Raw genomic sequence first — 13,529 nt, 5'->3', positions numbered from 1 at the left:
GCAACTTTCCTTACTCCACACGCCTCTGTTTACCGAGCAGTTAGTAGGGACTCAGTTGTTAGACGATTGGCGGATCGCTTTCCGGGAATAATAATCCCTAAAAAAAAACACGTGGTCACTGAATCCACGACTGTTTGCGGGGACGCTGCTGCGCGTAATTGGCTGCCGGGTTTCGCCCACAAAATATACAGTCAATTAACTTTACAGCCTATTCTGTGAAGCGCTTTGAGACGTCTCAATGACGTGATGAGGCGCTGTATCAGATGCAAGGATTATGATTATATTACAGTCAGGGTCTTTGCTGCTTCTGAAAAACTCAAGAGTCAGAAGCTGTAAGAGCACGGTGGCTGGCAGAGAGGGAGCGGGAGAAGTGACAACAAGATGCTGTGTGTATTTGATGGTCTAGACATGCTCCTGTCAACACATCGCACAGCTGAGTCTATGTACGTCTGCGTTACCAGGATGCTAGTTCAGCTCGTTTGAAGCAAAGGGGACAGTATTCATCCGGTTTCTCAATCACAGCAGTTCGGAAGTCTGAAGTGATGTAACACTGATTCGAGCAGTAAAAATGTGGCAGAAGATGGTTGAACCAATCGAGCAATTGAACCAATCTCTCTTCTCTCTCTCTCTCTGGTCTTAATTGGCCTATGGGTTGATATGCGCCCGACAGGCCATTAGCTATCTTGGTAAATCCACAGCAAATTATCAACAGCAGACGTGATAGAGACTGAACAGTTCTGGATGCATCACTAAAGTTCTATTAATCCACTAAAATCTGAGATATCTGTCGCTGTGAGTAAAAACGCACGTGTTATTGATTTGCTTTATATTCCGAATCCACAAGAACAATTTTATTTCCCTCCTGCTTTGGTGTCTTTCGCTCTTTTACTTGTTATTTGAACAGTTTGTCAGCTTGTTTCTTGTTACAATTTCAACCATGTCCCTATTCACCATGGATTGCTGTCAACCATGGCGTCCTGTAGCTCAATGGTTAGAGCACACGCTTCGCAAGCGAGAGACCTGGGTTCGATTCTCGACAGGACAAACGCTTGGGCAAGTTTCCTTACTCCACACCCCTGATAATAATCCCACAAGAAAAAAAACACAATAATAAATTGGTCACTTCAATCCACGACTGTTTGTGGGACGCTGCTGTGCGCAATTGGCTGTCACGTTTCGCCCAAAAATATGCCATCAATTCACTTTACAGTCTATTCTGTGAAGCACTTTGAGATGTCTAGAAGACGTGATAAGGCGCTGTATCAAATGCAAGGATTATTATTATTATTATTATCATTCCTTCTGCTGTACTAAGCGTCAGCCTGTTCTATAGCTTTCATTATCATTTTTCCCATTATTTTAACATCAGTATGCATTAACTTACCCTTTCATAGATTGCATTTTTTTTTGCCATTCGTCTGTTTTATCTGCAAGTCCCTTTTGGGGGAATGCTCACCACCTTAGGACACCTCAATTCCTCACACACAACTCCACAGATCTGGAAGTTCTACTTCATTGAGATCATTAGTTAGTATAATTAGCCCAAATGTCTCAAAACGTTCCACTACGTGCATCTGCCCAATTAAGACAACTTCCATTGAGAATATCTCCAATAGTTTATATTGCCCAACCAATTAATTTAGAGCCTCATCAGGTTTTCCCTCCAACTACAAGTCCTGTGTCATCAATCGCCTTAGTCGTATCTATTCGGTTGCAATACTATAGAATTCCAATGAATGTGATAAGCAGCCTCTGCCTTTCATTAAAAGCACATTGACTCAGATAGGTGCTTTGCACTCGGAAGGTGTTCTTGCTATATGATTCATTCCAGTAATATTTCCAGTAAAGACATCAAACGCCCAGGTCTGTAATTCCCTGAATTACGTTCCCGACCTTTTCTGAAGTTTACAATTGGATCAGCTACCTGTTTGGGGGTCTCTCGCGAACCTCTCCAGTATCAAATGATCTCGAGAAATGTTCTGCTACCCTCACTCATTCCCCCATAGCTGTTCAAGGGCAGCTACAATGCACAGTTTCTTCTGCACTGAAGTGGTTTCAGCTTTGCAATGACTTAAACGGTGCAGAATAATAAGCTGGTATGCATTCCTGAATTTGGCTTTGGGAGTGCAAACACTTCAGAAAAGTGGTAATTCGCCCTTTTGGCTTTTGCACCAGCTCTAGTCTAATTGCAACCGGCTGGAAAGAACACCGTTCATCATTCAAATGAGAACATAAAGAACAGGAGACTACATCGTAACAAGGCTCCCATGTTAAATTGGAGCGTGGTGTGGCTACAGTATTTGTAAGCAAACAATACAAATATACAGTCACTAAACTTTATAGTCAAATCCTTTGAGATGCTTTGACAGTATGATAAGGCACTAGATCCAAAGCAAAGGATTATTATTATTATTATTATTATTTCAATTGTACCAACATAAGTCCAATAGGTGCAGTTATATTGCACCATTAGGCTAATCTCTTTTCGTCTTAGATGCACAGCATCTCAGCCGAGTTCTTCAAATGAACCCTGAAGTACTCCAACGTCTTAATGACTATTTTATTGCTAACACTTTTCCTTCATTCCTAAACGTACATCTTAATTTCCTTTTCAATTTGCATCCCAATTTTCATTTTGACATCTGAGATATTTGTGATTATTGAGAAATAATCCTTGCATTTGGTGTGGCGCCTTATCATGCCAGTAATAATAATATTATAATAATCTCCAATAATCATCAACTTCCCTTTTGTTGCTCTTTGCTTTGCATATACCAGCTTCTTAATAATAATAATCCTTGCATTTGATATAGCTCTTGCATATCACAACTTTTCTTCTCACTTCAACTTTTAGTTTAATTATTTCCTGTATGAAATCAATATGGGTTCTGATCCAATTGCCCAGCAGGTGTCTGTGAAGACGCAATTCATTCCGTGAAATCTTTTCACCAAAACTCGTTCAAATATTTCAATGTGCTTTATTGCGTCCCAATTTTATTCACCTCACTTATCTTTCCAACCATCTACTGACGAATTCTGCTGCTCAATATTTCATCAGAGCGTGCTACAGTCACCCAAGTCTTATTACTTGTTCACTTTGCTTTCAATCTCATATAGATGTCTCTTCTTCAATTATTATTATTATTACATGTGATTTCTTAGATAATTAATCGTTTACACATATATTCGACCCCACTGTAATACCTCAGTCCCATCATAAGCACAAACAGCATAATTAAACTTATCTTCCATACATAGCGTTCTGTCCACACTCCACTCATAAAATCTCTGCTACACTTACTTGCTTTTCTACTCAGTCTTGTCCTCTGCATTATTGCTTCTCTCTAGAATACTACAATCCTTGCCTTTGATGCAGCGCCTATAACGTTGAAATGTTTCAGAGCACTTCACAGAGATTATGATTAGTATGGGGACTGTTCATTTGGTACGGTGCACAAATTGGTTATTGCGTTTGCCTAGGAATACGTAGTCACTGCACATCATAGTAAAATCCTGTGAAGTCCTTTGAGACATCTCAGTTACTATTCTGTCCCGCCATTGTTCCAAAGGGAGGAACTAATCTAAGTAATTAAATAGTCCTTAGATTTGACCTGCTCGGGTCAAAATATCTCAAATGTATTTCCCATTCCTGCGCATTCCTCTGTTTCTGTACTATAAATGACATCTCATAGCTCCTCAATCATAAGCTCTCTATTTTACCAGCTAAATTAATTTATTGGTTGATGTGCAATTTTCCAATTACATGGTAGGTGACGATTCAGTTTCCAATTACATGGTAGATGAATATCCAGTTTTCCTAAATAAATTTTGTCAAGGAGTCTCTTGCATATCACAAGAAATTCAGAGGCTAAATGATAAGATCATCGACTGATTTCTTTCACTCAAGAAAATCTGGAGGAATAAAATAATTCGCTTTTCCGAAGGAAACTCGGGATGTGAACACAAAAGGGTCAACCAACCATGGTTAATTTTATTTATTAAATAGCTTTGGATTCGAAGAGTTTGAAGACGATGATTTTTTCAAAGGGAAGCTGGAAATTGAAGGTCGCCCAGGTTAACTTCGTACGATCCAGTTTTGCTGCCCAAGATCACGATGATTTGCAATCCATCAGTAGATGGATCAAAAAAACCTGACTCAATTTGCTCACAATCAATAACCGAAACACAATTCCTGAAGACAATTTGCATTCGTTAAAGATGTTCTAATCAGAAAAATTAATTCGCTTAAGTAAATGATCATCTCATGGTCAACAATTCAAAGCCACAATGGCCCACAACTTGTTGATAGATTTCCACTGCTGTTATTGAGGTGGAGTGGAAAGACTGATTTCTCGTCCGTGTTCTCCTCAAACTGGTAGCAAACATTGGGTGATTAAAGTTTCAAATGGGTACTAGAAAGGTGATTTCAAGCTGTTTTAAGAAACAGCTTGATACTGTCATGGGAGAGTGGCCTACTCTGGAAGAGTGAGATCCAATAATCTTTGCATCTGATATAGCACTTATCATGTCATTGAGACGTCTCAAAGTGCTTCACAGAATATATTGTAAAGTTGGGTGACTGTGTAATTTGTGGGCGGAACGGCCCACGGTCTAGAGAACTGACTGAGTGATTGTGCGACAACTCCAAAATCAGTCAATATCATTTAAGAGTGGTTTCTGCCGTTGAATCTTTTACCACATTATAATGCAGTCTGTTAAAAGTTCCCGAGGAGTAGTTCAAGCTGAGAGCCTTCAAATGGAAGTGAGCCCAGTACAATTTTCACCTGCTGTGTTTATGTTGGTGGGAGACCGAATTGTTCTTCTCCTTGGTCTGTCTCCTCCAGGAGGTGGGAGATGTGAGGCTTCATTGCTGCATCAGTCATTATTTATTGAGACTGTTTGCCAGTGATTTGCAAGGAGCCAATTCTTCTCCGCATGTGCAATATATAAACACAGCAAATGTCAGAAACACTAAGAGGTTTGGTTAAAGGCTAAACTCAACCAATTTGTCTGTTGTGCAGTCCTGTAGTTTAGTGGTTAGAACACTCGCCTCTCAAGCGAGAGACCTGGGTTTGATTCCCGGCAGAGCGAACCATGGGCAAGTTTCCTTACGCCACACACCTGATAATAATCCCTCAAGAAAAACAAACAATAATCAATTGGTCACTTCAATCCACGACGGTTTGTGTGACGCTGCTGTGCGCAATTGGCTGCCGCATTTCGTCCACAAATATACAGTCAATTCAATTTGCAGTCTATTCTGTGAAGCGCTTTGAGATGTCTCGAAGACGTGATAAGGCGCTATATCAAATGCAAGGATTATTATTATTATTATTAATTTAGTTACAATGCACCCACGTCTTCCCGGCAGGTAAGGTCTTAATGGTTCCAAAGTCCTGTCATCTGATCAGTGTGTGATTTCATGTTTCACGTGCGGAAAAAAAATTAAATGTTCATTAAGCGGACGTAAAAAGTTTCTATAATTTTGGGGTGTGTTTGCTGTGATATTACACTGCACTACTATTCTTAAATAAGGAGCCAAATTCTAACCAGAGAGTGACAGCAAATTACCTGCACCAATGGACGGTGAAACATCAGCTGAAGCACTTTAAGATAACTGTGACTGGTAGAATGTGTGGTTTGTTTTCTGGTTAACACAGCGTTAGGCGGTAGCAGCATGTGTTGCAGCTGCTGTATTTTAACTCTTCGCTGAAGTTTGCACCTCTGCACATCCTTTGAAAGTGGAACTTAAACGGGACCTTAACATAAAGTTTCACACAATCTTTCCATTCTAAGGATTTTCCGTCCAAAACATTTCAGTTGCTCCTTTTAGCACGTGATAACTGCTAACACTTGAGAGCGTTTCATGAATTACGAAAATCCGTGGTGTACGTACTATATTTGTACATTTATATATTTGAAAATTACCCACAACAGAATACATTTTTTGCAGATTGTAGATCACAACCGCCTGTATTTATGCAGAGGCTTTCGCCTGAGCAAAATGACTCAAAGTGCTTTGCAAAATGTAGCAACAACTTGCATTGATGTCGCGCTCTTTATGCAGGAGAGTGTCTCAGAACGCAGCACAGTGGCGGGATTGGAAATAACAAATATAATAATAATAATAAAGATAACAAAAAGATTACAAGGTGTAAATAACTTTCAGTTACAAAAAGTTGAAGGAAGGACTAAAGTCATGAAGCCTTCAGCTGTATAGTGTCTTTCAATGCATTGTCTCAACGATCAAACTGACTTTCACCGCCAGACTTTTTCAGCTTTTGATGTGGTCGCTCAGTCTGCCGGCGACTGTCAATCGCCAATCTTTTCATCCATTTTACTCTGACTGCATTGCAAGACGCTCAATCAATATGCTTCCGAGATTTATGAAAGGCAAGCCATCTTATCATTTCGATGCTCGGGCTCATATCAGAGAGGTTATTTACCGGGAACTTTTACGCGTGTGGAATTCTAATAAAGAATTTGTAACTTGTCATCTCCCCTGTGGGACATGCCGGTCTGTATTCTGGCTTAAGAATAGTTTTTTGCACGTTCACAGTGTCAGCCTGGCTCAGTTGATAGCACTCCCACCTCTGAGTCAGGTTTTTTTTTGGTGGGGGGGGGGGGTTCAAGTGACAAGTGGGGACTTTGAACTCACATAGCCTGGGCTGACACTCCAATTCAGTGGCGGGGCACACCAGTCCTTTGGATGAGACATAAAATCAAGGTCCCGTCTGCCTGTTCGGATGGATGTCCAAGATCCATGACACTACTCGAAAGGAGAAAGGACTTTCTTCTGGGGTTCTGGCTAACAATTCCCCAGATACAAAAGAGTGGTCATTCACTTCACGGCTGTTTGTGGGACATTGATGCGCGCAAACTGGTTGCTGGTTTTATCTGACAAATTCACAGTCACTAGATCCAGATCTCTCTCACAAATTCACTGTGGAGTTTGTATATCTTTGGGGAACCCACAGATGGATGGTGGCAGGAGTAGAAGTCACTTGTTGTAGCCTGGGTCCAGACATGACATGTTTCAGAGTGAGTCCGTAGACTAAATTTGAGTTCATAGGGGTTTGTTTTGCCTTACAACAACAACAACAAAATGACATTTATAGAGCGCCTTTCACGATGGGAGGACGACCCAAAGCGCTGAACATTCAGGTGTCGGGGCCCGAGCGTGGGGCAGGGGTAGTGTAGGGGTGAGGGAAGGCAGAGAGGTGGGAGGGCGACCAAAGGCACGATCGAAGAGAAGGGTCTTGAGACCGGCCTTGAAGGAGGCGAGGGAGGAAACGAGGCGAAGGGACTGTGGGATGGAGTTCCAGAGTGTGGGGGCAGAGAGGCTTATGCTACTCTTATGCATGTTTGATGTTGTTTCCATGCTGTTTCCCCCCCCCCCCCCCCCCCGCCCCCCACACACACTATTTCCATCAAACTGCAATAACATGTCCTGGTGTGTGGCATCCAGCAGAAAATAAATGATTTGCAACGACGCAGTAAGAGGTTGTCCATGAGAGCACCTCTCATCTGATTGCTAACGCAGGGAAATGCTGTCCATCTTGAACTTTCAAGCATGAGAGCTTAATGAAGGACATAGAGAGAGAGGGAAAGCAAATCTTCCAAGCACTGCTAAAGTCATGTAGCTGTATGAAAGGGCAATGACATTACACAGCAGTCAGGAACCACACTGAGCCAGTACAGTCAGTCTTATAGATTCCTGTCAAGGTGAAAACATATCAGGACAATAATCACAGGAAACAGTGCAAAGGGCTTAGCGTGGAGTAAAACAAAACTACTGCTTTAATGGCCATCACTTAGATTAATCATCGATCGTCGCACTTGATACGACGCCTTTCGCATCAGGGGGACATCTCAAAGTTCTCACAGGATTTAGGGTAAATTGTAGTCACTGTGTATCTTGCAGGTATTTTGTAGGATTAGATGCATTGTTATTAAGGAAAAATTAAGGAATGTGGACGCTAGTTAACACGTACTGAAAAATTACAAATGTTAAATTAAGAGAGCTTCCAAATACGATAGCAGGATATTTTACTCTTTCCCTAACTTGACTCTCTCCACGATTGTAGAGATTGCTTCCAATCATCCGTTGTTTTAAGACACTGGTTAACAGCCTGAATCCCCTCACAATCCCTGTCGACCTCCTCTCCGTAGCAACACGTGAAAACAGCTGTCGTTTTAATGAAGACTTTCAACAGATTTGCGTTAAGGAAAGCCCAATCACTTGATGCATATCACAACGAATGTCACACATTGGATGGGTAGGGAAGCCTAGGCTGGTCGTCTAATCCCTGTCTGATATTTCTGATTGTTAACACTCAACACGTAATTTTGTTTCGCCCACAAAATACGGTCAATTCACTTTGCAATGCAGTTTGTGAAGCGCTTTGAGACGTCTCAACGACCTGATAAGGCGCTGTATCAAAAGCAAGGATTGTTATTATCATTATTTGTACCGAGTACTTAGAATCTTAGACTGGACTCAGTGGAGGCAGGTAAAGAAGTTTGGGAGCTGCAGACTAACCCAGAGTTCACTAAACCTCACAGTCTCTAGGAAAGGTTGGCAGTTAGAGCAAGTTAAACACTTAACCGAGATCCCACTTACCCACTCTTTGCCAGCCCTTTGCCTGGCGACCATAACCCACGAGAAAAACACCCTGCACAGTTAAAAGGCATGCCTGTCTGTCACCCCTTAATGGGGAAAGTAGCACGAACAGATTATTGACCCAACAGAGACACGTAACCTCTTTGAAAGTGCAAATTTGCCTTGAAATGTGTGAAATGTGCCGGCAGGTGGGAAACAATATGTGTGAGCAGATCAACTTGTACTTTGGTGCAAACCATTGGAGCAGTTTCGCAATGCCTCGCTAACAGGTCACTTGTATTAACTGAAACAGACGCATAATAATGTATGACTCTTGCGTTTGCTACAGCGGGTCGTTGAGACGTCTCAAAGCGATATGCTGTCAAGTGAACTGACGGGGCTGAATCTTAACCAGGAAAGCTGCAGAAAGCCTTCGACACACAAACCCACACACACACCGTATACTACTACTACTAATAATAACAATAATAATAAAGCTCAAGAGAGAAACACGCCCGGCGTTTTCGCCCACAAAATAAAACGATTAATCCAGGTAACAACGACGACGACGACGACAACTTGCATTTTTATATGCCCCCCCCCACCCCACCCCCACCCCGTGCGCTTTTAAACAGCACATTACACTTCACGGGACAGTATATTCCGCGGAGCGCTTTGATGCTTTGCCGTCTCAAAGGCCGCGATAAGGCGCTAATATCAAATGCAAGGAGGAGGAGGAGGATGATTAATATGATTATTATTACTGTTAGGAAACAACTCACCCGTGCCATCTATGTTCTCCTGGCAGGATAACCAGATGCCCGTGTGGAAGTGGCGGAAGAGAAAGCGGTCGTCGCCAGTCTCCCAGCTGTAATGGACCAGGTTGGAGCTGGTGCTGCTGTTGGTGGTGGTACCATTGCCATTGAAGTTGATGCAGTTGACTTGCTTGGCTTGGCTGCAGTTGGGTTTGGGGACACGTTGGGTGCCTTCGCACCAGTAAGTGGTCAGGAAAGCGGTGGTGGAGAAAAACAGAGCCACTAAGTTTAAGGTCACAGCCAGCAAAGCTCTGCATTTCCTTGTGGTCTTCATTTCTGGATGCTCAGATACATAAATGGTAATAGATAGAGATGCATATACACAGCATATTAGATTCCTCCCCAACCCCCTCCTCCCCTCCCTTCCCTACCTAACCCCCTTTGCTGTTTGCTTCTTAAAAAATACAGTCAAATAACAAGTGAGTGTGTGGCTGGTTGAGGTTAAAGCATCTTCTATCCCTCCCTCTCCCTCTCTCTCTCTCCCACACTCACACACACACACACAGAGGGACCTCAGCAAATGCACTGATAACTAAATGCACATCAGTCGCATCATCTCAAACGCACTAAACCATCTCTGGCTATAACCCCTCTCTCTCTCTCTCTCTCTCTCTTTCTCTCTTTTTCCCTTTCTCTCTTTTTCCCTTTCTCTCTCTCCCTCTCCCTCTCTTTCTTTTATCTCCCCCTTCTATGTGTCTTCTTTTCCTCCTCCTCTCTAGACACCCCTCTCTCTCTCTCTCCTCTCTCTCTCCTTCCCCAGCAGTAATATACCTGTCCCACCACCAAACCCAGACCGAATGAGCCAAGAGGCAGTCAGGAGTCGAGGTATCTATCTGCCTGCAGGAGCCTTCCCATCCCCAATGCACTGCATCATCATCTCCAGGCGTTGTTAACACATGGTAAACCAGTGCCTGCCTGCCAGCCCCAGGCACCTGACTGCCTTGCCCTGCTTTGCCTTGCCCTGCTTTGCCTTGCCCTGCCCTGTTGCCTGGTTGCTGGACTCAAAGGGGGAAATATTCACCCCAAACATTCACACAACAACATAACATAACAAGGACAGAAAAGCTGCCACTTGTTTGTATTGTCAGTATTGTCTGTCTGTCTGTCTGTCTGTGATCCCTTTCCCCCCCCCTTGTTATAATAATCATAATCATAATCGTAATCTTTGCATTTTTTAATTTAATTTAATTTACTAAGGTGACTGCATAATAATAGTCAAAATTATTCTCGTATTCGACATAAAGCCTTTCAGCAACAACACCACATTACATTTGACCTGGTCCTCACCTTCAAAGCCCTCCATGGTCTTGCTCCCCACAACCTCTCCGACCTCCTAACCCCCTACCACCCTGTTTGCTCCCTCCGCTCAATGGGCTCCGGCCGGCTTCACGGCCGCCGCCTCGCTTGACCCACTATCGGCGGGCAGACCTTCCGCCACCCTGCCCCCACCCTCTGGAACTCCATCCCGCAGTCCCTCCACCTCGTCCCCCTCCCTTGCCTCCTTCAAAACCCATCTCAAGACCCTCCTCTTCGACCGTGCTTTCGATCTCCCTGCTCCCCCCCGTCTTCCACCCTCCCCACCCCCACCCTTCCCCCCCACCTCCAGACCCCCAGCTCAGGTCCGAAACTCTGTCTGTCCAGCGGCTTGGGACGTCCTCCCAGCATGAAAGGCACTTTACTAATGTAATTTGTTGTTGTTGTTGTATAGTGCCTTTCACATCGGGAGGATGTCCCAAAGCGCTTTCACATCCAAAGGACGTCTCAAAGCGCTTCACAGGATCTATTGCAAAATCTAGCAACTGTTTATTTGCAGGAGCCAATTTGTGCACTTTAACGTCGCAGAAAAAAGCCTCAAAGTAATTGGAATGATCAGTTTTATCTGAGGGAATGTTGGCCAGGAGAAATCGGAGCATAGGAAACGATGAGGAGGTCGCTCAAACTCGAGAGCCAGTTACACCAGTTTATTAGATCTTTTAATCCCAATGCCTCAGCCCTTTGCCATAGCCCTTAATGTTTCTGCTATCCAAGTATCTCTCTTTGAAGGATATCGATTGATTCTGCCCCTACAGCTTTTCGGAGTAGAGCGCCCACATCTTTGCAGTGCTGAATTGTCTCATCACAACTTCTCCGAGGCTGTTTCCGACCGCAGATGTTGTCGCCACATTATTATAAATAACAATAATAATAATTATCCTTGCATTTGATATTGCGCTGGGGTGCTTCTGAAAAGTTTCCGTGATTACACAGTCACTTTCACTCTCAATGAAAAGCCAATGAACAATTAGAAAGAGAAGACTATTGAAGGTGATTGCTAACGTATGACCTCCACGCATCATTAAGTGTAACGCTGAGAGATAAAATACAAGTAAAAAGAAAATCAATCCAGATTAAAACTACCGATCAAGGGAAAAGTCTTTAGTGAACAGGTTTGCATTTAGATTTAGTCTCAGTTGTAGCGGATGAATGACTTATTGCTGCATTACTCAGGGACGAAAATGCCATTAATAACATGTCCTAATATTGTACGGTAGCACTATCAACATATAAATAATAATCCGTGCATTTGATATAGCGCCTGTCACGTCGGGAGGAAATCTCAAAATGTTTCTTTCAGGATGTACCGTGAAGTGTAGTGACTGTGTAATTTGCGGGTAAACCAGAGCAGATAGCTTTGCGCCCAGGGTAAAGGGAAAATACAAAAGGTTTTCTATCATATCAAGTGTCCGAAGATTCCAGACTCCACTCCCCTCGTTCCATCCACCCCAACATCAGCAGAAGAGTTGTCAGCTCACTGAGCCTCCCTCCCAAAACCCCTCCAGTCACACCCTCCCTCACTCCCTCCACCCCTCCCTCTCTCCCATTAATAACCTTATCGTCTCTGCAAAGTGCTTTGAGATGTGTTCATGTTTCCTGCCTGAGAGGCTTTGTGTGAAGTGCAATGCGTTGTCATTATTGTAGATTCTTTGATTACATTTCTCTACCTTTAGAGAAATTGCTGGAAAGGTGTGTATAGCGCTAATGTACTTTGCAGCTAAAGTGCATGTGTGCAAGATCATCATCATTTTTTTTCTCTCCTTTGAAGCAAATAGGGGAAGGAGACTTCTTATTTGTGAGTTCTTTCCGCTATGCCAAATGGGAGAACGTACTTGATGATGCAATATTGTGTTTAACGGAACAAAAGAAGTCTAGACTCTGACAGAGAATGTCCATTATCTCTCCTAAGTGATCGAGCGATCAAATACTGGTGGCAGAAATTATTAGGTCGGCAAAACGTTACAACAGCGGCAAGGAATGGCATTTGTATACAGCCTTTCAGGTCATGAGGACATCCCAAGGTCGTGGATCGTCAGGGATCTGCACCCGAGCTGGTGGTTAGGATCAGGGGTGGGGAGGGCGAAGCGTGGGAAGGGTGGGGGTAAAGGAGGGTGATTGAACTTGCGGTCGATAAGGAGGTTCTTGAGATGGGTCGTGAAGGAGGCGAGGGAGGGGGTGAGGCGGTGGAACTGTGGAATGGAGTTCTGCACCTGATACCCTTTGGTAGGAGGGTGGGGGAGAGAGAGCCCGTTCCATTCTAAAAACAGGTACATTTCAATAAGTGAGTGGCTTACATGTGGGACACTCTCAGCATAGTGATGGGTTTCCTCGTGCTTCAGGCAATGGCTGAGCCCCCAAAAAAAGAACTCTGTCCTGCGCTAAGGTTTACAAAACAGCACGAAATTTAAAGGGTTTTAGGCATTGAATCCTAACAGTCCTCGCACTTGATGTGGCACCTTATTCGTGTTGTTGAAAAGTCTCGAAGCGCTTGGCACGATGTACTGTAACGCCATGTGGCAGTTTAACGTCTCATCTGAAGAACTGCGCCTCTGACAAAATGCAATACTCCCTAACACTGCATTGTCAGAGGTGCAGTCATTTGGATGAGATACTGATAACAACAGCCAGGGTGACACAGGGCAGACAAGGAAATGTTCCTTTGTATCATGATAGGCATCTGCAGACAAGGAACTATTAAAAACAGACTCAATTTACTTTGTTGATCAAAGAAATTGATTGCTGGGACAGTCAAGCTCACTTTCATTCATCTATCTGTTAACCAGTCACCCATCCTAGAT

At 43.4% G+C, this 13,529-nt stretch overlaps 1 protein-coding gene across 1 annotated transcript in view; it reads right to left on the bottom strand.

Annotated features, from left to right (window-relative positions):
- gsg1l (gsg1-like) overlaps nt 1–10,050 on the bottom strand; it is a 31,623-nt gene extending 21,573 nt beyond the window's left edge. Inside the window, exon 1 of the mRNA XM_007893801.2 lies at nt 9,385–10,050. Within this exon, the coding sequence (XP_007891992.1) occupies nt 9,385–9,691 (307 nt within the window). The 5' untranslated portion in view covers nt 9,692–10,050. The remainder of the gene's footprint in view (nt 1–9,384) is intronic.
- Between the last annotated feature and the right edge of the window lie 3,479 nt (nt 10,051–13,529).

This window comes from Callorhinchus milii, unplaced genomic scaffold, assembly GCF_018977255.1.
Source record: "Callorhinchus milii isolate IMCB2004 unplaced genomic scaffold, IMCB_Cmil_1.0 Scaffold16, whole genome shotgun sequence".
Lineage (NCBI taxonomy): Eukaryota > Metazoa > Chordata > Chondrichthyes > Chimaeriformes > Callorhinchidae > Callorhinchus > Callorhinchus milii.
The sequence above is the reverse complement of the archived record's forward strand: the minus strand, read 5'-3'. Positions and strand labels throughout refer to the sequence as shown.